This window comes from Brienomyrus brachyistius, chromosome 3, assembly GCF_023856365.1.
Source record: "Brienomyrus brachyistius isolate T26 chromosome 3, BBRACH_0.4, whole genome shotgun sequence".
NCBI classification, from domain to species: domain Eukaryota; kingdom Metazoa; phylum Chordata; class Actinopteri; order Osteoglossiformes; family Mormyridae; genus Brienomyrus; species Brienomyrus brachyistius.
The window spans coordinates 22209822-22232369 of record NC_064535.1 but is presented as its reverse complement, the minus strand read 5'-3'; the positions used below and the strand labels follow the sequence as shown (position 1 = coordinate 22232369).

The 22548-nt window shown below is 46.9% G+C and overlaps 1 protein-coding gene across 8 annotated transcripts in view; it reads right to left on the bottom strand.

The window, feature by feature from the left end:
* dennd5b (DENN/MADD domain containing 5B) overlaps positions 1 to 22548 on the bottom strand; it is a 55570-nt gene that overhangs the window by 19386 nt on the left and 13636 nt on the right. For 4 of the 8 annotated variants that reach the window (XM_049008622.1, XM_049008624.1, XM_049008623.1 and 1 more), the window contains exons 2-5: positions 12156 to 12215; positions 8200 to 8309; positions 4676 to 5405; positions 1363 to 1550 (exon numbers count right to left, since the gene is read on the bottom strand). In XM_049008622.1, coding sequence (XP_048864579.1) covers positions 1363 to 1550; positions 4676 to 5405; positions 8200 to 8309; positions 12156 to 12215 — 1088 coding nt within the window. Of the gene's footprint in view, positions 1 to 1362; positions 1551 to 4675; positions 5406 to 8199; positions 8310 to 10576; positions 11134 to 12155; positions 12216 to 22548 lie in introns of those variants that run through there. The other 4 variants (XM_049008626.1, XM_049008628.1, XM_049008630.1 and 1 more) reach the window with 2 other exon arrangements.

The window sequence follows — 22548 nt, the reverse complement described above, 5'->3', positions numbered from 1 at the left end:
CTCTGGTGATAAGGGAGAGGTATCCCTCTGTTCTTTTATACCTTACTGTTATTATTTATTACTATTATTTATTTTGGCAACTCCCCCACCCAACAGGCTTGAGATGACAATGACATCTCAGAATTCCATGTCCAACAAGAACAACCTTTTGGAAGCTGTCATCGTGCAGATCCACTCAGAATCACAGAGCGTGTTTTCGCGTACGTTTACGGGAAGGTGACACTGATCGAGTCAAGAGTCATGGTTGGCCGCAGTCTGAGGGTAAAAAGACTCTGCCCATATTTCAATGCATTGGGCTGCTTATGACGATACGAAAAATCACACCTGAAATTAACAGCGATCGATATGGTCCTTTACGGAGGCAAAGTCTGGACACACCTGAGCGGAAGGACAAGTTTAATCTTAGTTCAAAGGCCTTTATGGGATAAAAATAAGTATAGATTCTTATTCCTGATCTTCAGTCATTATTTATTCCCTTTGTAGAAAGCGCAGCGTTTTCAGCTCCGCTCTGCCTAAAGATTCTTTATGTCAGTTACATTCTAGGGCAGCAGAACTTCAAAGAAATATTCCAAAGCAATAATTCGTTATGCAGGAATCTTCAGGGAGGAACAGAGGGGAGAAACAGAAATGAAAAGAGGTAGAGAAAATTGGATTTGGGAGAGTGGAAGAGGCTCTGCTTGCCCAGATTGCACGCTCTTGCAGGCCGGACTGCAGGCCGGATGGATAATTAAAATTCATGCGGGGGAGGGGAGATTAACGCCCCCCTGGGGGTGGGGAGCGAGAATGCTCATCAGAATGCGGGCGCTCGTTAGAATGTTATCGCCGTGACGCCCGACTCTGATGGTAACCGCTGCACTTTCCATCGCGAGATGGATCCGATTGCGTTGCGTGTTCCAGAGAAGAAAAAATGACAGGAAAACAGATATTGGACATACTGGGGGGGGGAGGGGGGGGGGGGGACACAATCTGGTCTACCACAGGCAACCCTACTGTGCTGACGGACAGCTTTAATGCACTGCCTCACTATAGGGAATAATTGCAGAGATCATACACTTATGTAGGGGTTTAGGTATTCTCTGGCATTTTGAAATCATGAATCCTCCCCCCCCCCCCCACCACGTTCAGCAAAATTTATTCAGCTGGGCGATTTTTACTCACCCATATTTCAAAATACCGAAAAAGCTGTTGAAAATACCGTGAAATCACCGTATAGCATGGTATGATGTCTGGACAGTATGACGGTATAAAAAAAAAAAATAAATAATCACCCATGCCTACTTATAGGTCTGTATAGTTGCAAATCTCACCCTGGAAACACTGACTGGCAGAATGGGGGTGCATATCAGACTTCAAGCCACTCACCTCCTGAGGCAGTTCCAGCTTGGAGCGGTCCATCCCTTCTCTGGACTGCAGGCCCATCAGGTAGGGCACGGGCGCATCCAGGAAATGCCGCAGGGAGGCGGGCAGGATGGGTACATAGACGTGCTGCCACTGGAAGGGGAAGAGCAGGGTAGTGATGCCCTCAGCGACGGTCATCAGGCGCTGGTAATCTGCAGACAGAGGAACGGCCGCATGGTTAAGGCCCAAATGCACATACATCATTTATATACACACAGACCCCGGCAGACTGCCACAGTAAACACAACAGAGAACAGCCATTTCAACTCCCTTCTATCAATAAATTTAACTTCCACACAAAAATCCTCCAGGTTGTTACGGCTGCCTGGACCCGTGCCGACCCATAAATCCTTAACCGAGAAAATGTTAAGTCCATGGCACAGCACCGAGAGGTGAACTGTACTTATTAAAAAATTTTTACAATGGAGAAAGGAATTATAAGTACATCAGCAAACCATTATTGTCTCTGATGGAAACTTGTATTCTATAAGAATTGAAAAGAATAGAAGTATCACTTAATGTTACTAGGTTTTGGAGATAAATTCTGCCCAGGGTTGCTGGATAAGCCATACAGTGATTATATTAAAGATCCTCATCAAACCTGAAGCCTCAGTTATACTGAACACATCATTTTCTTAATCTAAAAATAAAGAGGTTTAATTTTAAGGTCAACCAATTTTAGACCCAGAGGACGAGTCTGATGAAAAGCAGCAAGTAAATAAATCACTCGTTTCTCCTCCAGTTTATTGAACAAACCGGATGCTTCCTCAAAGCTTCAGTCTTCCTTCACATCACAGATCACATGACAGCCAGACCAACGTTCCCCACCACTAAGGTGCGGTCAGTGCGAAATCTGATATTTAGTAAATGCACATGCGCACACATTAACATACATGTAACGATTTTTTAACACTTCTGATATAGCTAATTTTAGGTTTATGATGGAATAATATAAATTTGCCGTAACATTTCATACATGAGCGTGAAAGTGAGCCAGATGTGGCAACCCTGGTCTTTTCAAGATCAAAGTTAAACCCAAACAAAAAGACGCAAAGGTGATAAAAGCATAAAAAGCATCACTCTCCATATTCATAACACAGCTTCTGCCAGAAGTTAATTCACAAGGCTAACCCCTCTCTAGCTCATAAACAATGATGCCAGAGAGCACCACTGACCAGCATAATACAAGGTTGTCATTGCATGGATGTGTGGGAATTTAGGACCCAGGGGGGTTTCTACTCCCCATGTGACAACTCTGGCTCTCTCATCTGGGGTGGGGGGGGCAGTCAGGCATAAAAGTCGAGCACCAATTACTTACCATGAGAAACCATAATCTCCGGTGAGGCTTTCTGTGTGATCCCGGGGATCAGGGCCCATAGCAACCACAATTCCTGAAGTGTTTTCACTCAAGTCTTACACCCAAAACACCAGGTTCGCTCCCCTAGAAATCCAGCAAGTCGCTTTCAGAAATCAAGAGCTGAAGCCGAAGCCTTCGGCCTAGAAGGAACAGAACGTTCCATCCGAGCCCCTTCATTGGCTATTTTTTTTTTATTTTAAAGACACGTTTCATGTTCTTCTGCAAACTCAAAACATACGAAGCTCTACAGCAGCTCACCAGCCATTCCAGCCTTTTCAGCGAGGTTCAGCTCGGCTACATTCATGTAACTTTACAAACCAATCAGAACTCATCGATCCTGTGGACAGACTTTCATACCCTTCAAATAAGGACATTTGCCAGGTTAGCAGGAACATGGCAGAGCAGAGGTGCCCGTTAATACCACAGGCAATCTGCTAAATGGCAAAATCACCAGTCAATACTGAATAGCAGATGCAAGGCACCAACACGTTTTGGGTTCTAGTCTCTAATTTGCAGAGCTATACCTCACATGGATCCAGTTGCAGATCTCGTGGTATCCCACCGGCAAGAGATCAAGTTAATAATGAGGAATGACTTCAGTTTTTTTTAGATGAAAGCTAGGGGAGGCCATGTTGAGTACATGAGGGTAGGAGAGACGCAAACGAGCTCAGAGGCTCCGTCCAAAACGAAGTCCAGATGTCTCTCTCTACCTTAACACACCAGGAGTCCCAGCCAGTAAAGTGATTAATGGCACACTCCTAATGAACCAATTACAAAATGCTTGGCTAATGAAAAGTAGAAAATGTGCAGTGAATTAGAAAGTTTATCACGGAAGAGAGGGGAGAATGGGGAAAACTGGTCGTGGATTCCTGTGGGCCCTGATTTATTGTAAACAATGACTCTGTGATGGCGTCCCTGAAAAGTGTGGGGACTGGGATGAACAAGTCCTGTAAACACAAGGGCTGATCATCTCCCTTCATTCAATACGAGGTTCTTTTGGCTCTCTAATGCTGCTTAGAGTTGTTCAGAATCAAGGTCACCTAAGACAGGATAACCTAACCCCACTCGCTGTACCCTGCTTCATACACTTTACCATGTAAGCTCATACAGGGTTACCCTAATCCCATTACACTGAAGACACCCTACAAGGACACCAAAGTACAGAAACGTCACAGCAGCCAGGCAGCCGACTGAAGCCAGACAAGCCTTTCAAAATCAGTGCTGAAGCTGCTGTTTTCCTAGGGGCCTTGATCAAACAGAAAACTGCCTCCCGCTGTACATGAAGCTACACCAAGGTTTAACACAACGCGCCTCCTAGTGTCCCAACGCCTCTGAAGCACATTAAAATCACCTGTTCCTGGACACGTAAGGACCAATCACAATGGACAACACTGCCGAACAGGAAATGCTCTTTTACAGTGGCTGAATGGCTAAACTCAGAAGCTTCATTTATGTGTATAAATACACACACAGACAGAGAACCCACAACACCGGAATAACAGGTTTTCATCACAGTGTGGGGCCATTTGGACCCCGCAATGTAATATATACATGCCAATACATACACACACACACACACACACACACACACACACACACACACACGCACACACCTTGACTCAGTTATTCAAACGTTAAAAATTCAAATAGCAGTTCAAAATAGTTCAGTTTGATGATTGCGAAACTGTTGTACATATCGATATTTTGATATTCAAAATGCAAACTTTTCACTAGACTTGGCTGGCACCTAATTTTTCATGCCAAAATATATCCAAAATACCTTGGTATATAGTATTACTGTAATGCCACCCAAGTCTACATTCTACAAAATAAGTTCTTCCCATAATATTAAATATAAACGTCTGATGACTTTTGCTCCAGTTACAGAAAACGGCTGTCACCATGACGACCTCTCCCTACCTTCAGAGTAGAGCAGGATCTGCATCTCCAGCAGCACGCAGGTGAACAGCTGCACCAGGTTCTCCACCCCCAGCAGCTGGAAGGCCTCCCCCAGGGGGAAGTCGGCCAGGGGTAGCTCTCCGGGTCCGGGCCGCTGGCACAGGATGGGCTCGTAGACGCCGTGGAACTTGAGCGAGCGGCCGGGGGGGGGCAGTGGCACCTCGTAGAGCACATTGTGGATGTAGCTCTCCAACGGCAGGGGGGGCGGCTGGGTAGCGGTGACGGCTCGGTGCAGCTGCCGCAGAAAGCGCCGGCAGGCGTTCATGAAGGGCATGGGCGTGATGAGGCACAGCGCCTTGGAGACGTACAGCGTGTCGCGCGACGCGTCATACGCCCCCGAGCAGCCCTCGCACGGCGTCGACGCTGCCCCCGCCACCGGCGTCCCCTTCCCCGGGCTGGAGCCATCCGTCTCGTCCAGACTGCTGGCCAGCGAATCCATGCTGGAGGATGAAGACGAGGAGGACGAGGAGGCGGAGGCCGTCGGCGTGGCGGCGGAGGTGTGCTCCGCGTGATGCATCTGGTAGAGAGTCTGCATGGCTGCGCAGATCTGCGGGCTGGTCACCTCCTCGTAGAAGGTGTAGACGAAGCCGTAGGTACGGGACCCGTCCTCGCGGGTGATGATGAAGGAGTGGAAACGAGGCTCGCGGCCGTCCAGCTGTGTCCGGAACGACAGGCCCTTCGGCATGCAGAGCTGGGGGCCCGGAAAGGCTCAGCGGTTAATATACAGCACCGTGCAAACGCCTTAGGCAGCTATAGAAAATGGCTTTTAAGTGATCTTCACGTTGGTGTAAAACTCAGTCAAATTCTGTCCGTTTAGCCTTTTCAAACCCTCTCCTAAATTCACTCCAGTGTTAGCAGCAACCATCCAATACGCCGCTGTTGACTCGACCACTACCACAACCGCGCCTCACCGAGTCATTTAACCAAGTACTTGATCAATTAAGCGAGCTGGTTGTGAACTTTAACAAACATGGAATGGCTGAGGTGCCCCTGAGGAGAGGTTTGGGACTTGAAGTGCTGTTCATCTAGCCAGCCTGCAAGATATCAGTAACCTTTTGGAGAACACAATAAAAGTTTTTATTGTGTTCCTGTTAAATAGCTTCTAATGTTAAGCTGTTTTTTTCCCTCCTAAGCAAATATACACTTACTGCCCAGGATAAACAGCCTTAAACATTTTCTTTGACTGCCCAGACTTCGTAACAGTACGGCATATACTCATCTCAGATGATATATTCTGAAAAAGCATGACTGTCCTTGAAAGACTTGAAAAGAAAATGTGACACAGTCATGTTCTGTAAGTTAGTTTTAATATATTTCCCTTTATCCATCTCTCCCGGTAGATCGGTGTTTCCAAACCCGGTCCTTGGGAGGGAGCAAAAACATGGACTGTCTGCGGGTCCTCGAGGACCAGACTGCAGTTCATTACTTCTGTTCTGGTCCATCTGCAGAGCCCCACACTGCAGCCATCGTACTATGACGGAAAACTGTGCTCAAAAGATGGTCCAACCATAAGCACCAGGTTGACCAATGAGGTTAAATGTATTGGTGCAACTCTTTTTGTTTTTTTGCCCCATCCCAGAATATGGCCAATAGATGGGAACTAAATGTATCCTTCGGCTAATGCAAACAGCATCTATGTCTAACGAGCTGTGCAATTCATCACTGTCAGGGTCTTACTTTGCAATGTAAAGAGGAACATCGCAGAGCGATAGGTCAAACTGTGAGATGCCGATTTGCCGCCGATTTCTCCTTTTCCTGTCATCCCAACTGAGTGAATCGCCACCCCATGTGGTTAGCATATGTTGAAAAAGAGACTGACCAAACACAGCCATCTGGGCCATTGGAGACACTCGTTTCCGAGCAAATAAACACTCATCAAGAGCGAACGGGTGGTCTTTCGAATGCACTGGAGCATCAGAGCGCAATGAGCTGCTCTGGACCGCTTACAGGACATTAGCGCTCGTTTGGTGATGCCTGCCCAAGGTTCACGGGGCCAAACCCAAAGGAAGGTGGAGTAGATACAGATGCAATACAGGGGAAAACTGAAATGGCTACCGATCAGAAGAAGATGGAAACATGTAAGGTCTGGCACTGGAGATGGTGGACGGGCCAGTCAAAGCAGAGAGATTGAGATACCAGGATAATTAACCAGGAGACAAATTCACCCTCCTGTAAAATATCTTCAGGAGATTCTAGAAGGTACCAGGTCATAACACCCTACAATCTGTTAAAGATCAGTTCCGCTCTGTTTCTGCTCATGTGTTATATTCCTCGGTTAGGACTGTGATTACCTTCACAATGGGTTTTAAAAAATACTGGAGACATACTGAAGGTTCAATCCATACCATAAAGCAAAGGTACACCTTTCACTAGGGATGACAATTCATGGCCATGGAACAAAAGCAGAGACTATTCACAAAGCTGAGGCCTACTCTAGACAGAATGTGAAGTGTCCTTAGAAGAACACGCTAGTTTTTATGCTAATGTTGTGATGAAACAACCCCACAATGCGCTTTTGTGTTCTATTTTGCAACATGGAAAACTGTTCAGGACATCTGTAACTGGCATAAATAATTCTGCAGTGATCACACAAAGGCCAGTAATTTACTAGAACACACTATGACCTTTCCTCAATCCCATTTGCAGTCTAAGTTGGCTGGTCTGCTCAGTGTCCAGCACATACATCAAGCTCAAACACACCCTACAACAAGCAAATGCATTTCATAAAGTGGAATTCTTTAAAATTACCCACAATCCCCCCCGATTGAGCATTTCAGAATAATTTATAATAAAAAGGTTCCATGTTCCGTCATGGAACTACGAAGGTGTCTGCCGCTGGTTGGGAGTCGGCACGGCGACAGTTTCCGTTCCCACGTAAGCAGAGAAGCCGCACTGAATTATTCAGCATAGATGATACTGGAGCCATTTTGTTTTGGAAAATGTGAGTCTGTATAGAAGGAAAGGTGCTGTGATTTAGAGTGTGTGTGTGTGTGTCTGTGTGTGGGTTTGCATAGATCACATTTGGGGACCTGAAACTTCCTTACTTTTGGGGACACTTCTTCAGGTCCCCATCTGGATAAACTCAATTTAATAAAAATCTGTGGATGCAATCAAAAGCGTAAAAGTGCCAAAAGTCTTGTATTTTGGTTGGTTACTTATGGTTAAGGTTAGGGCTGGGTGGGGGTTAAGGGTCTCATGACTGAGATTAGGGTTTTTCCCATAGAAATTAATGGACGGTCCCCATTTAGTTAGGTAGACCAACTTGTGTGTGTGTGTGTGTGTGTGTGTGTGCATGTGTGTGTGTGTGTGTGGGGGGGGGGGGGTACAATGCCCTTTTAATCTCAAAAGAGACACACGATTTTCAGCAGGAACTTCTACGTAGAAGCAAAGACCAAACATTTAATAAGACTATTAAGTAAATTAAGTGAAGCTGATGATTAGACTCATCCCCGCCCCTCCCCAACATCAGCACACGATTCACCCACCATGTTGACGGCATCCTGGTCAAAGGGGTTCCACTCAATGTTCTCCGGGTAGTGAGCCAGCACTTTGGACTTGAAGGTCCTCTTCAGCGGGATCTGCTCAAAGTGTTCCCCTGAAAACAGCAGAACAAAGAGGCAGAGGGAATGAGAAGGAGAGGTGAGAATCCAGTCTGGGGAGCTGTGACATACATATGAGAGCACAGGGGAGAGAGAGAGAGAGGGAGAGAGAGAGAGAGGGTTAGGGAAAGACACAGGATAAGAACAGAGGGCCTTCACTGTGCATGGTGAAGAGTTAGTCACAGCAGAGCAGCTGCGGAGAGGCTGTGCAGGCCGAAGTGATTACAGAAGCACCCAGCACTGCAGACCACTGCATTAACCCTGACGTCCTTTCCAGCTGGCCAATTCCTCAGGTACTCAGAGTACCTCATGCCTGCGTTATACCCAGGGTACAATTACTCTAGATTTCATGTCATTGTTTGAAGATCGCAGGCAAGATGGAAGGCTATCTTAAAAAGAGAATGAGTGTGTGTGTGTGTGTGTGTACACTCACATGGGAAAACAAAGGATGTAGGGACAAGAAGACAGCATGCCCCAGTACACTGCAGACCGAATGGCCTGAAACTCTCCAGTGCCTGGGTGTGGGATGCATTGTGTAGGTTACTGGGACACTAGGAGCTCAGAATGGACGGCCCACACAGGAAGGATGGGAGAGGGCAGCAGACAGAGCTGGCGGACTGAGGCTGACCAGCACAGTGCATTGTGGGTACGTGGGTCATATGACACGATGCCCCTCGAAATCTGCTTTTCAATTCCACAGCTTTGCACATGCCAGAGGAATTCCTGGGTGTCACCACTGCCACCAGTGAGCCTCCCATTCACAACTAAAATGGTGTTTACACTGGGGGGGGAGGGAGCAAGAAAGGCAAGATGACCCATTGCTTCCAACTAATCCCACCCCTTTGAGGCAAGCGAGCATCACTGTCAGTGTGGAACCAGACCATGGAAGCTGACAGGCAGATCTCAGGTTACGTGGAGAAGGAAAACCAGAGAAACAAAAGGGAGGGAAGAGAAGAAATGACTTCAAACAATCTACGTCAGCTCAACGTACACGAGGTTCATATAACAAGCCACTCTCATGCTATAGCAACATTTGTGAATGAATGTCGGAATGCCGACAGGATGAATAATGATGGTGAGGCCGTCTGTGGAGGCAAAATTCATAAAAATGAGTTCTGACAGTCAGTACAACCTAACCAGGTGTGGTGAGCTTCTCGGTGGACTGCAGACGTTCAACTGTGCTGCAGATCCAGCATGCAAAATGCAGCCGGCTTCAGTTCTGGCTTCAACCAATGTATCCAGTTTGGCGTCGATGCTGGCAGCATCCAGACAGATCAGTAAAGCCTCAAAAGTCAAGGTGAAACTACAGCTTCTGGAATTCACAGTGACAATAAGTGATAAACGGACACGCTATCCACGAGAATCCAGAAAGCAGGTCCTGTTAATCAGAGGAAGAGGATATATGTACGGAAGTATTGGATTTATGATACATATAAAGAGGTTGATTTAAACATCGACGATATTATGCATTAAATATGAAAACTCATCCACAATCGAAGCTGTATTACGGCAATTTAAAATCCCCGATGAAATTATTGAACCTAAATGTTGAGATTTATTTTTTCCCAAAACTGATGTGGCGATTTAAAATGCATAAACCCGCACAGGCTAAAGTGCAAGAACAGCCAGCGCAGGCAGCGTGTGAAAATGTGCAAATGTGCTCCGAGCAGCTGTGACCCATCAGGCGGGGAGGGAGGCGGGTCGCAGTCCGTCGTGGATTAAATCTGCATTTTGCACCTTTTCACAGCGACAGAAACTTAATTCCATTTTTAAATCCCCACGTCCCCGCTAAGACTACAGCATAATTCAGCTTCCATGTATGAAATCCTTCTTATTTTTTGCTGAAATTTCTAATATATTTAGGGGACATATACAGTAACAAGTGGATCTCAAAAGACTGGGGCTGACAGGGAGAATTGGGAGACTCTTCTGGGTGTCTGTGGATCAGAACCAGACCTGGAACACACGTATTAACCGAAATGCGCAGGAACCGAGCTCCTGATGTAAAGAGCTTCAGAAGGTCTCAGCCCAGCTGACATGCCGACCTGCTAGTGACACACTGATATCTCCCGTTACACCTTAGGTTCCTGTTCGCACCTCAATCTTTTTATCTTGCCCCCAAAACCCTGTCTGAACCTTTTGGTAACAGTCTGCTAAAATAACTTGTCAGTGAGGGGAGTGATAAAACGTACTGACATGGAGGACAATTATGGAGGAAGGCAGGGTATTAACACGACTGAAGATCCCCTGCTCCAGGTCTCACCTTGGTGATGGTAGTCATGGGGATGGGATTAAGGCTCCTCTCTCGTTATCTCCATGGAGGTCCCAGGGACGGCCGTCTCAGGACCAGCCCCCCGGGTTGAGGGACGTGACGGCTGCTGCATTACAGCGATCGGTCAGGCCCACCGCTACAAACCCAGTACTGGAACCAATCTGAGGAGACCCTGCTTGTTTTTCCTTAGAAATGTCCTTTTCTTACTTAAAAAATAACTTAAGCTTTGGCAGGAGCTGACCTCAAGTCACCGCTGTTTAGCCGGTTAAATACTTTCGAACTTAATTGAATTTATTTCACTTTCGGTTAAACATGAATATGGATAGCCTTCTATCGAGCATTATGCTGCTGAGTGACGTTTGGGCTCCGCGGTTAAAGCCGCGTCTCCGGGGGATTAATTAGCGCTCAGATGGCATTCCCGGACAGGAGAAAGGTGCAGGCTGACGTGACAAGGAGCAGGGAACTCGAGGGTGACACCCAACCCGGGCTGTTCTCTCACTTCCTCTGAGAATGCAGGGTGTGTGAAAGCTGAAGAGGTCAGCTGTCATCTACTGGGGCACACGAGCATGAACGCGTGCGCACAAACACACACACACACACACACAGGCAATGGGTCGAGACATTAAAAATAAATTCAACAGCAGGACAGCAGCAAGATTACAATGTCGGCAGGAACATTGATTCGTGGGGGACGGGATGGGGGAATGGGTGAGAGGAAATGTTTGAAACCCAGTAAAGATCGGAAGGACCCTAATCTACACTGACAAAAGGAGGGACAGAAGAACTGACGAGGTGTGCATACCGGAAAACTGGAATTTCCAAACCAGCAGGAGAAAGGAGAAGACAGCCCCTCAGGATATAATTTCCTTCACAAAGTAAAACTCACCAAGGTTAGGATTCGCAGCACACTGGCGGTTAGGCTGGGCCTTGGTAGCCTGCAGGAGCTCATTTGCAGGTAAAGTATAGCAATCTCTGCTGGTAGACAAAGGCAGACAAGCAGATCCCCCCCCCCTCCAGGCCTACATGAATATGTGAGCGCGATCCTGACACCAAGCTCCCAGGAGGTAAGTGGTCTTATTATTTAGTCTCGAGGTAATTCACATCTACAGTGCTGGGGGGGGGGGGGAGGGGAGGGGGGGCTCATCTGCAAGGCTTCTCTCTATCTAATCCCAGGTTGTATCAATCTTATCATTAGCCAATGATACATTTTGACTCAGTGAGTGACGGGGGAGTGGCCACTCCAAGGATCAATCAGCCCTGGTGGCCCCGCCCCTTTTATACCCCCTCCACTTTCCAGAGGATGTGCGTGCCAGGCGAGCTGGAGGGCGACACTGTCATAGGCAATTTAGGAGTTGGTGGGGGGGGGGGGGTGGTTAAAAATAAAAAAAGCCTGCAGTGAAGGGCTGTAAGCAGCAGGTGAGTCAAAGGAACTGAACCCACAATTTACTACAGAACTGGACAGAATCTGGGAGAAGCAAAGATGAAGAAAGCAGATGATTAGGAGGGATGGATCCGAGAAGGGGGGTGGGGGGCAAAGGCTTGGCAGCTGGGCAGCCGTAGGTCTGGTTACCTGCATCTGCAGAGTCTGGGCTCCTGCCTTGCCGATCTGCCTCTAGCCATTGGTACAAGGCTACGGTCACACAAGCAGGACATAAAACACAAAGATGGTGCATGTCAAACCAACTGAAGGCAGGCCAGACAAAAGCAAACGATTAACGAGCATGATGCAAAACAAAAGAAGCACAAACAAAGAACGGTTAACATTCTGCAGTGTACTGGGCCAACAAGCAATGGAAAACTGTGTTTGGTGCAAAACAGCTGCAGGCACAAATAAAACAATTGGTTATGAAGCATGAATCAGGTTATATGACAGCTACATAAGCACATATACATAACAAACACATATACAGTACATGTACACCTTTATGGTGTCAGCGAGCCATTCTGTAGTATCAATAGTCTTACTTTCCATGTATTTTTTGTAATAATATGCAGTTACGGAAAAATTATCATAAAGAATTTTTTTTGTCATTTTCATACAGTAGTACATTCACTGGGTACAGTTCTTACAGCTCTTGGGGTTACTGTGTTACTGTAGTACATTCACTCGGTACAGTTGTGCTCTTGGGGTTACTGCATTACTGAACTACATTCACTGGGTACAGTTGTGCTCTTGGGGTTACTGCGTTACTGTACTACATTCACTGGGTACAGTTGTGCTCTTGGGTTTACTGTGTTACTGTACTACATTCACTGGGTACAGTTCTGCTCTTGGGGTTACTGCGTTACTGAGTATGCCTTACAAGGACTCACAGGCATAGGCTTCCCACATTTCTGAACTTCAGCTGGACTGAAATGTGAGTATTAAAGTTTTAACATCTTTCCATACTGCTGCATATACTACAAAGCATAGCACAAGCACCTCTCCACTGCCCCTCTGCCTCCCACCAGGCACCCTCACAAACCGCAGCTTCCTACAGCAAAGGTGTCCTTCTAGTATTTATATAGATAACACTACCTAGAGTGGCAGCTTTGCATGAATTCCAGAATCTTCTGCATGTTGTTCTCCTCTATTTGAAATGTAGTCTCACACCTTCATGAAATCCTCGATTTCGCCTAGATATGAAACCTGCAGTGTACACAGTTCCAGTCGAACCAGCAGGGTCACCAACTCCAGTGAGCCAGCCCCTCAACGTACCAACGATCCCCCCCCCAGGCAGTGGGAGATATTCCATCAGGTCTCTGATTTAGAGATACATGCTTATATACTCCCGGTGACAATACTCATTCTATTCATCCATCTGTGTGTGTGGATCCTCTGTTGGTTAATTGATTTATATATTATATTGCATAATATTATGCACCTTTGGCAATAAAACCCAAACAAAACCTTGACGGAGTGCGAGCTCTTGGGTAGCTGTGATGTGCGATTGTCAGCTGTGAAGAGACACACTCCCCCAGCCAAAATTAAAAATCAACTGCACCCTGCAATCCACAATGGTCAGTTTCCACTGAGCCTGAAAAGGTTCTGGAAGATTCACTGCTGACATGAAGCTCAACTCAGACTCTCCAGAACCTTCAAACACAAGGCGATGTTGGAATGTTAGAATACAAGCATTTTTAATGGGGGCACTGCAGCAGTGTCACGCCGTCAGAGTTAAAACATTAAAATTACATGCAGTCGGGGCCGCAGTGGCGGCGTCAGGCGCCTGTTAACTGGAACTGGCGATGAATTAAATATCACCTGTTCATTGACTCACTGGACGGATCAGAGCAAAAACAGCATGAAATATTTAAATATCATCCTCAGTCCATTCAGAGCTTCCGCGTGATTAAAGCTCCACAAACTTAGAGTGATGCCGTTCTCAAACTCACCGTGTATGTAAATCAGGGGGGGGGGAGTAACTGAACACAAAAACCACAGCCCTGTCACTACTGAACACTATATCCACGGGATGCTCAGTAATGACAGAAGGAGAGAGAGTATCTCACAGATATGGGAACGACTGGCTTATCAAGCTGAGTTACCTGGTCTGACAGCCAGGGAGAGACCTACCCAGTGCGGGAACCTTTCTAACTTTCAGACATGTGAGAAAAAGCAATGAAGTTACCGCAATTAGCCTAAAAGATTAAGTCTACAGAGACAAATTCACAATGGCGTTACGCTGCAAACCACAACATTAAGAGACTGTCCGATAACCAAGACTCTAATTTAGAATTTAAAATGCTAGTCATTGCTGGCCAGATGTGGGATTTGGTCGTTTCCACATCACAGGCAGGGAAAAGTAGATAAGATTATTTCCTCTGGCTGCCTCTTAAATCTCATTTGGAGGGGGACCACGTGCTTTAATAGGGTGTACAGAGAGGGAATGTTTCAGGATCAATATGGTGCAGCCAAAGATTTACAAAAAAAAAAACTGACATTTTTGGACATGGACTTTTATTCCTAATTTGCATGGATTGGATGATAAACACACTCACACTTCCTCTATTGAACAAAAAGTTCACATATACAATTGGCACAACATTTTAAAACAGTTCTCCCCATGTCGTCGTGGGGTTTCCTCCGGGTACTCCGGTTTCCCCCCAGAGTCCAAAGACATGCTGAGGCCAAGTGGAGTTACTAAATTGCCTGTAGGTGTGCATGTATGAGTGAATGGTGTGTGAGTGTGCCCTGCGATGGGCTGGCCCCCCATCCTGGGTTGTTCCCTGCCTCGTGCCCATAGCTTCTGGGCTCCGGACCCCCCATGACCCAGTAGGATAAGCGGTTTGGAAAATGGATGGATTTTAAAACAGCATGTAATTACTGTAGAGCTGGTTATGTTATCCGTAGCAAGTCATCTTGTAAGGAGCATTTCTTGATGACGACATCTTAAATGTTTCTGTGAGGACCGGAGTTTTACTTCTGCTCCAAAGGACAGTACCATTTTTACAGTGCAGTGTCCACATCACCTGGGCACCACACAGACCACAGGATGGGTTAACTTCCCGGCCACACCAACACCTCTTCCAGCAGCAACCCAGCTTTCCAAGTTGGTCTCTCATCCAAGTACCGGCCAGGCCCAAACCTGCTTAGCTGCAAATGAATTACCTAGCCTGAACTGCAGGTGGTACAGCTATAGACTGACATTCACTGCACAAACACCCAGGCAGGATCCTGTTCTCAGAGAAACCAGGCAAACCCTCCCACTTTCTAATCGCGGCCCAGTGCGGGCTGCCACGTACCTACCTACACACAGCGGTCCTGACAGCTACTATGGCAACAGAGTCAGAACAAACTGCTCAAGGACACCATTGGTCCAGACTGCTCATCACTGCCTACTTTTTTCTATAAATGACAAAGAATCACGCACATGCAAGTTCTATAAAAGGGTAAATGTGGTTTTGCAGGCTAGCCACTGTATGCAAGGTTAAGAGGGAGAATTACTCTGTAAATGTATAACACAGAAAACATTTAGGTTACAAGAGTCAGACTGACGGACAGCACAGTGAACGAGACCCTCTCGTCTGAAGATCTACGCCTTTCCCACAGTCTTTGCAGAAAACACAAACAGGCAGCCTGCAGTCAAACGCACACCAACCATATTTTAAAAAAAGCCCGCACTGAAATGCTAACATGAACACCGGCAAACCTATCGTCACGGACATCTTAAGTGGTGCTAAAACACACACGACGAAAACAATGAACATGTGGCTCCTGAAATGAGTGTTTGAAAGCAAGAGGGCCGAGAAGTACAGACTTTATCTCCTCACATTTCCCCCTGGCTTGCAGTGAGAGAAGGCTGTAGTAGCAATACAGTCACTTATCGCTTCTATCAAAGGCACTTCAACACTCAACAGTAAGAGTGGGGGGGGGGGGAGGGGGGGGGGACACCGAGCTAGACAAGGATCCAGCTCCGTTTAGCATAGTGGTGAATATGATGGAGCCACTCGCCATGAAAAAAAATAAGTCCACATATACAACTATACAGTGGTGGCTTAATGGTTAGGAAAGTGCGCTTGTAATTGAAAGATTGCAGGTTCGAATCCCCAACCAGCAAAATACCACCTCCAAGCACTACTCCCCAGGAACTGAACTAGCTGCCCCCTGCCATGTCACGATGTCACACTTGGATTAAATGTTTCGTTGTGGTGCTCCGAGTAGTGTGGTGTGTTAACAATAACCACTGATCTCTAAATTAGTTTTTTTTTTGTTCCAATATCAAAGATTGGAATGGGGGCTGATCCAGGCATTTTGTAAAATTAACTGGTATGACTACCTCAGCCCGATTGAAAGCTAGATTTAATTTTTCACGTCGGGCTAATTTATGTCAGTCACACGGATTGTCAGGTTCTGTCATGTGCTGCAGTAAAGCCCAAAGCTTATGGCTCCAAAACGACAACCTATCGAGATGTCAGCCTTCTGTAAATTCTTTCAATTGTAAACTAAGTAGCCCCAGCAGCTACCTGCAGTGATCGCAATGACGTCCTTCCAATAGGAGTAAGCGACAGAGTGCTGTTCAATCCAATTAGGCCCTTGCAAAAACATCATTAGGAATAGTACTGCCAAATCTACTCAAACAATGTACTGATGCCTACTGTATATATATATGTGTATATTTAAATGTTTATTAAAAGATGGGATGAGCAGTCTGAATCGGCAGATGTAAATTTCGATTGGATCAGAGTGAGGTACCAAAAAAGTGGGTCAGGACATCCTTACCAAAAAAATAAAAAATAAATAAAAAAAAAAATCGGTGTCGTTTCTCCTACTCATTATGACTGAAATTCTAAGATTCGTTTTGTGGGAGTGGACAGTTGCCAGGCGCCATTAACCAACACGGCAAGGCGACGCTAAGCTGTCAGCAACAGCAGGGCCTTTTCCATGTCATACACCGAGATCAGACACTGCTGCGCTCCAAAGGGAGGGTCCCTCTTTCAGTCAGTTTCATCAGCGGCCATCACAGCGTCATGCGTCTGGAAAAAAATTGCAGCCGGTACTTCTAGAGGAGAAGCCATTAGCATGAATTTTGCCTTTAAAATTTCATACGCTAACACTGACCTTCAGCAAGAGCACCCAAACCTCAACTAGATTCTACTCCGATACAGCAGAAACTACATGATTTCTCATGCCAAATTTACCCAGGGATAATCCAACAGGAATATGTGAGGGCAGGGAAACCGGAGAGCAATCCAATAATCGTATCACATGCGGAATCTGATCTTTGAGCAGCGACAAGCTCTGTGATGCAAATGAGCAACAACCAAGGTTTGTACCCAACAGGCAAGTCATCCCTCTCTCTCTCGCAGTCACACAGAGATCAGAGTCTGCTAACAAAATGCTCCCTCCACACTTGCTGTCTGTACAAAACCGTTTGACCTGGGAAAGTTATGGTTACGGAGTCCTGCTGACACGCACGAAAACAAGCCTACTTGCGACTTCACTGTGCTATGGGCAGCTGTATGTGGGTGGGAATGAAATGTGCCGCGAACTGTGGTTTTAAACTGCGCTAAACTCTGACCGAGTGTCTCTCTGCACACAGGCGCTTGCTGGTTAGATGCTAAGGGCAATACCGGAGACGTAAACAGAAGTGCTGTCGAGTTAGCCTGTTAGCCTAGCGACAGCCAAAGGCCATCATTGATTATTCCCTTAGTAGGCAATATCAAAGAGGTTGAAGCTTGACTCATGAGTAAGTGCTTGCCGTGATCAATCAAGACATGTTATTGTTCTGACCTTCCCACACAAAGGGCACGGCCCAGCATAAGACAAATGGTCTTCACCTCTTCCTTCAATACCAGTTATAGAAGAGGAGAGCTTTCTGTTGGAGAAGAACATTATAAAGAAAAAAAAATCAAAATCAAATCACCCTCACAAAATTATATACTGAAGCCCAGTACAGTATTAGTGATTTTCAGAAATCATAAGCCAATATAACTGTCATATTATAATCGGAATGGATGAGCCTACAGACAAGGAAGTAGTGAGCTCTCTGATGGCTTCATGACACTGGTTTGAATATTCAGAAGCACAGATTAAGCGCAAGACAAGGACTGGTTGCTGATTGTTGTTGTTGTTTATTGTTAACTGCTGAACCTCCATGGTCCACCTGAATGAAATGATCCAGAGATCTGCAATGGGTACAGGTGCTACTTCGATTCCTTCATTTCCACATACGCTATCATGTTCTCCATTGGCCACATATGCACACACATTACATAAATAAAATATTTGGGTCTTGCCTCAGGGCCCAGCGGACACTTGACTATTGGGATTTGAACCAATGATCTGCTGGTCACAGGCACAGGCGGTTAAATTCCTCCACCACAAACTGACTCCACCCCCCCCCCCAAAACAACCCTTGGGCTGTCAGAGCCGAGGGAATGAGGACATGAGGAAACTCACTGGTGTTATGAGATTGACACAAGCAAATCGGAAACGACTGTCCATTTACACCTTCATCACTGTAAACGAGGAAAATTCTAGAATGACAGTTGGTTTGTATCTTAGGGAATATTGATAATTCTCTACTGTTTTGGCATTCTGGGAAAAAGCTTCATACGGACAAGTGGGATAGATCTAAGGGGATTTCTCAAGGCTTGGGTTTTAAATGAGGATGGCATGTGAAATAAATACAGGCCGAAGTCCTGGATCGTGGCTAGAGAGTATATAGACTGCAGAACTACTGCAGTGTCCTTGAAGGACAGGAAACTCCAAAGCATATATGTTACTGTTAGGCACCACCACCGCAGGGGACGGGCCCAGCGAGGGGGTACGTCACAGCCTCTCTCGCATGGCCGACGCGGCACAGCTCCGGTATCGTTAAGATCCGAGGACCGTTAACTGCTGACAGCTTTTGCAACCTCGACAAGAGGAACAGGAAGCACGGGGGAGGGAAATCAGGCGGCAGATGTGCGACCGAGAGTAGGCAGGACGTCCCTCAGACGCCGGCCCCCATGCTGTTCAGGCACCTCACTTCTCCTGGAGCGCCGCCTTGAGCTTCTGCACGAGCGCCAAACGGTAGCCAGAGAGTGCAACTGGGTCAGATCGCTGGGCAGGAGTCCAGGCACCAGGGCCACAAACACGCACACGTGCGAGATAAATGATCAGATTGTGTCTGATAGTCTCAAACTCGCTCTGAATATCTAATATAGCAGGATACCTCACGATACAGTTTAGGTGAGCTACCCTGTAACTTTCCAACCCACTCATCCCAGATGCCCGCTGATAGGCTCTTTTGGGAATACCGTAGTATTTGGAAATATCAGACACAAAAATTGGGGGAGGGATTTCTCCACAATAAAATGTGACATTTGGAGAAATAGTGGTGTAGTGTAAAATGACAATTTAGCATTCCTTTTGAATATAACATCAAAATACTGTATACTGAAGTATAATGTCTGGACGATGTGAAATATTTGACACCGCCCAAGTCTACCCACTTCCCTAAACTCATGATTTCTTCTAGACATTTTTGATCGACTTCCAAATCAGGCCATCTGCCTTGCTCAAGGGTAGAACCTCAAGGTTCCTCCTTAGACCTGCAGGTGTTACAGGTCGCACCTGAAGATGCCACATGTTGCCTGAGGTAGCATAACATCTAGGAGTGCAAATTCTGACTACTACTACCTGATGGTTACAGCTAGTAGTGGACAGGGCCAGGAACAGGAACCACTTCCCAGCCTTAGCCAGGTAGCTACGACCCCGTTTATGACCAGCAAGAGAATGACGAGAAGCCTGCAGACCATTCAAGAGATACGATCCTGGCATCTCGCATAACAGCGTCACAATGAACGTAACCAGAGCACAATTTAATTTGCAACCCCAGGAAGCAAACATCTGGTTGTTAAGGGTCAAAAGACAGGCGCTTAAAGCAAACCAATGACCTCAGAAAACGCGGCCAGGTCACTCCTATGCGCGTACGACACCCACGACACGCTTCACGCAATAAATCACCACAAAGCATTTAAGGGTCTCTTGCATGCTTTCCCGTACATAACAGGCATCATGCATCACTGCACTGAAACAACCCCTACCCCCCATATTTAACATGGATTTGAATATTTACCGGTAGCTGGGTAAATAAAATACATCTGGACAAAAGAAAAAAAAATGAACATCACCTTTAACATTAGAGAGACACGGAAGCTCCTGCCAAATAAGGCACCAGCACTAAATCGCTGAGCATTTAACACCATGTGTTGTTTGTTGTAAAATCCCGGTCAGAGGTTGGGTCAGAGTGCAGCCAGACACTTTCCACAAATTTTGCGACAGGAGTAAAGATCAAAAACACCTCGAGCTGGGATTTGTAGGATTTGTGTACACTGGTTAGCAGACGCACCATAATCCATGGGCTTTAGAGGGAGCGTGTTAGCCAACACACAAGCAACAGAGAAACCCGGCGTGATAAGAGCAGTTTGGGGCTGAAGAGCTTGGGAGCACAGCTTGGCCTTCAGGGGCAGGAGTGTCTGGCTACTGCAATGTGTACAAGCAAATCCCAGTTCCATGCATTTCTCACGTCTATGGCAAGCCGCAAGGGACACACATTGCCTGTTGGAAACAGGCCCCATAAATACATTTAAAAAAAGTGTGTGTGTGTGTTTGTGTATAAACACCATCTTCTGCGTAAAATTCTAGAATTAAGTCTCCCAACAAACCCATGACCTCAAAATCAGCAACTAGGTATAGAAGAATCGCATCATGAAGTGGAAACAGTTCTCTGCGTCTGGGTACATTCATGACGAAGACAGAAGGCGAGAGAAGCCCAGCCCTCCAGAGATGGCTTCCCTTCCATTAAGGCCTTACCAGGAATCTCAGCAGGCTTTTCCAGGCTGTAACGAGGATGTTAACAATCAGGAACCTGTCCTCATTTAAATACAGCGATAACAGATCTGTTGAAGCGTTGGGCTTTTTTGTGCACTTGTCGGGGGCTTAATCCATCTCTAATTACAGCCTGAAAACTCCAGGGGTGGGGGCAGCTCCACTGATGATCATGCCCCCATAAATGACGACCAGAGGACCTCTGTCTATTGAATGTCATTAACTGAGGTCGGGCGAGGACTGCGCCCTCCCTACTAGTGCTGAATACAAACCCCGCCCCCCCCCAGCTTGGAACGCGCTCATTCTGACAGCCATGCATTATGCATGCCGTCCCTTTCCACCAGCGGCTTAAAGTTCAAGCCTGCGTCGTCAGACGCGTTAACGGAGCCCCGCTAGCGGGGAGCGGGAATGATTGGATGGCGGGGCTGACCTCCGGAAAGAAGTCGGCAGCCGTCCAATCAGAGCGGCCAGCATCCATTCTCAGCAGCAAGCTGCCGTAAACAATGGAACGCGTTCAGATTACGGAGGGTTTAAAAATAATTTATCCTTCCTCCCATTTCACTTAAAATGTGACAGGCGATTACTGAAGGCTGCTTGAGACTGCCGTTTATAGCGTACAGATTTACAAGAAACTGGTGAAATGGACCAGAAAGGCAGACACACGACACCCCCAGCCCCCCAGCTTCCCAGCTCAATCTACAGGTTATTATGAAGGCAGCAATGGCCAGCAAACCCCTTGGGGCACCATGCGGGGGGTGTGTGTGTGTGTGTGTGTGTGTGAGTGTGGGGTGGGGGGGGGGGGGCGGCGATAAACCAGTAGCTTTGAGCCACAATGAAGCACCCATCTGCTTCCTGGCTACCACAATCCTGGAGGAGGGGGGGGCGGCTTAGACTACTGGGAATCACCAAAAAATCTAATTGTCCAGAGCCAGCTTTACACTCAGGTTGGATTTCCCAACCAGGGCCTCTATACAGGTTTTAAGACACCAGGCAGTTGGTCACTACAGGCCGGGTCTAAACGTCAAACAACATATGCCGGGACATCGCAGAGCATCACCAGATTGTTTGGGGGGCGGGTCTGGTTGCCTGGATGTCAGAGACCCACCCCAGTCCGAGCATCGCTTCAATCGCAAAAGCGCACATCAGAGAAACAGGCTTGGGATGGTTCGCCGAACACCGTCCTTGGTGTGCCGAGGCGGAGGATGACGGGTCTCGCTTTCACCCAGGTGGTAAGCAAATGAACGCAGGTGCAGACCCAGCTACCGGGGAACGTTCTCGGTTTCTGCAGGAAACACATATTTGCAGATGACTCAGAGCAGCACTTTTGAAATAAACAGGTGACGATGCCATTCAAATCACTTCTCCTGTTACTTTTTTTATTATGAAACAAAAGCGGGACGAACTCCATGCGCCCTCAGGAAACCTGCCGCGCTTTCCTGCTTACGGGATCCCACATATTTATTAGGATAACTGCAGACCAAAAGATGTACCGACGGACAGCAGCAACGGCCGCCAAGCAGGAACGTGACGGACAAGAATCTCCAGCTACTGGCTGAGTCATGACGATTACCCAGACTCCCTTGCGGCGGCACAGGATGGGGAGGGCTAACTGAAGAGCAGGGCGGCAGCACCGACCGGGATCCAGAGTCCTGGCCCCGATAGGAGG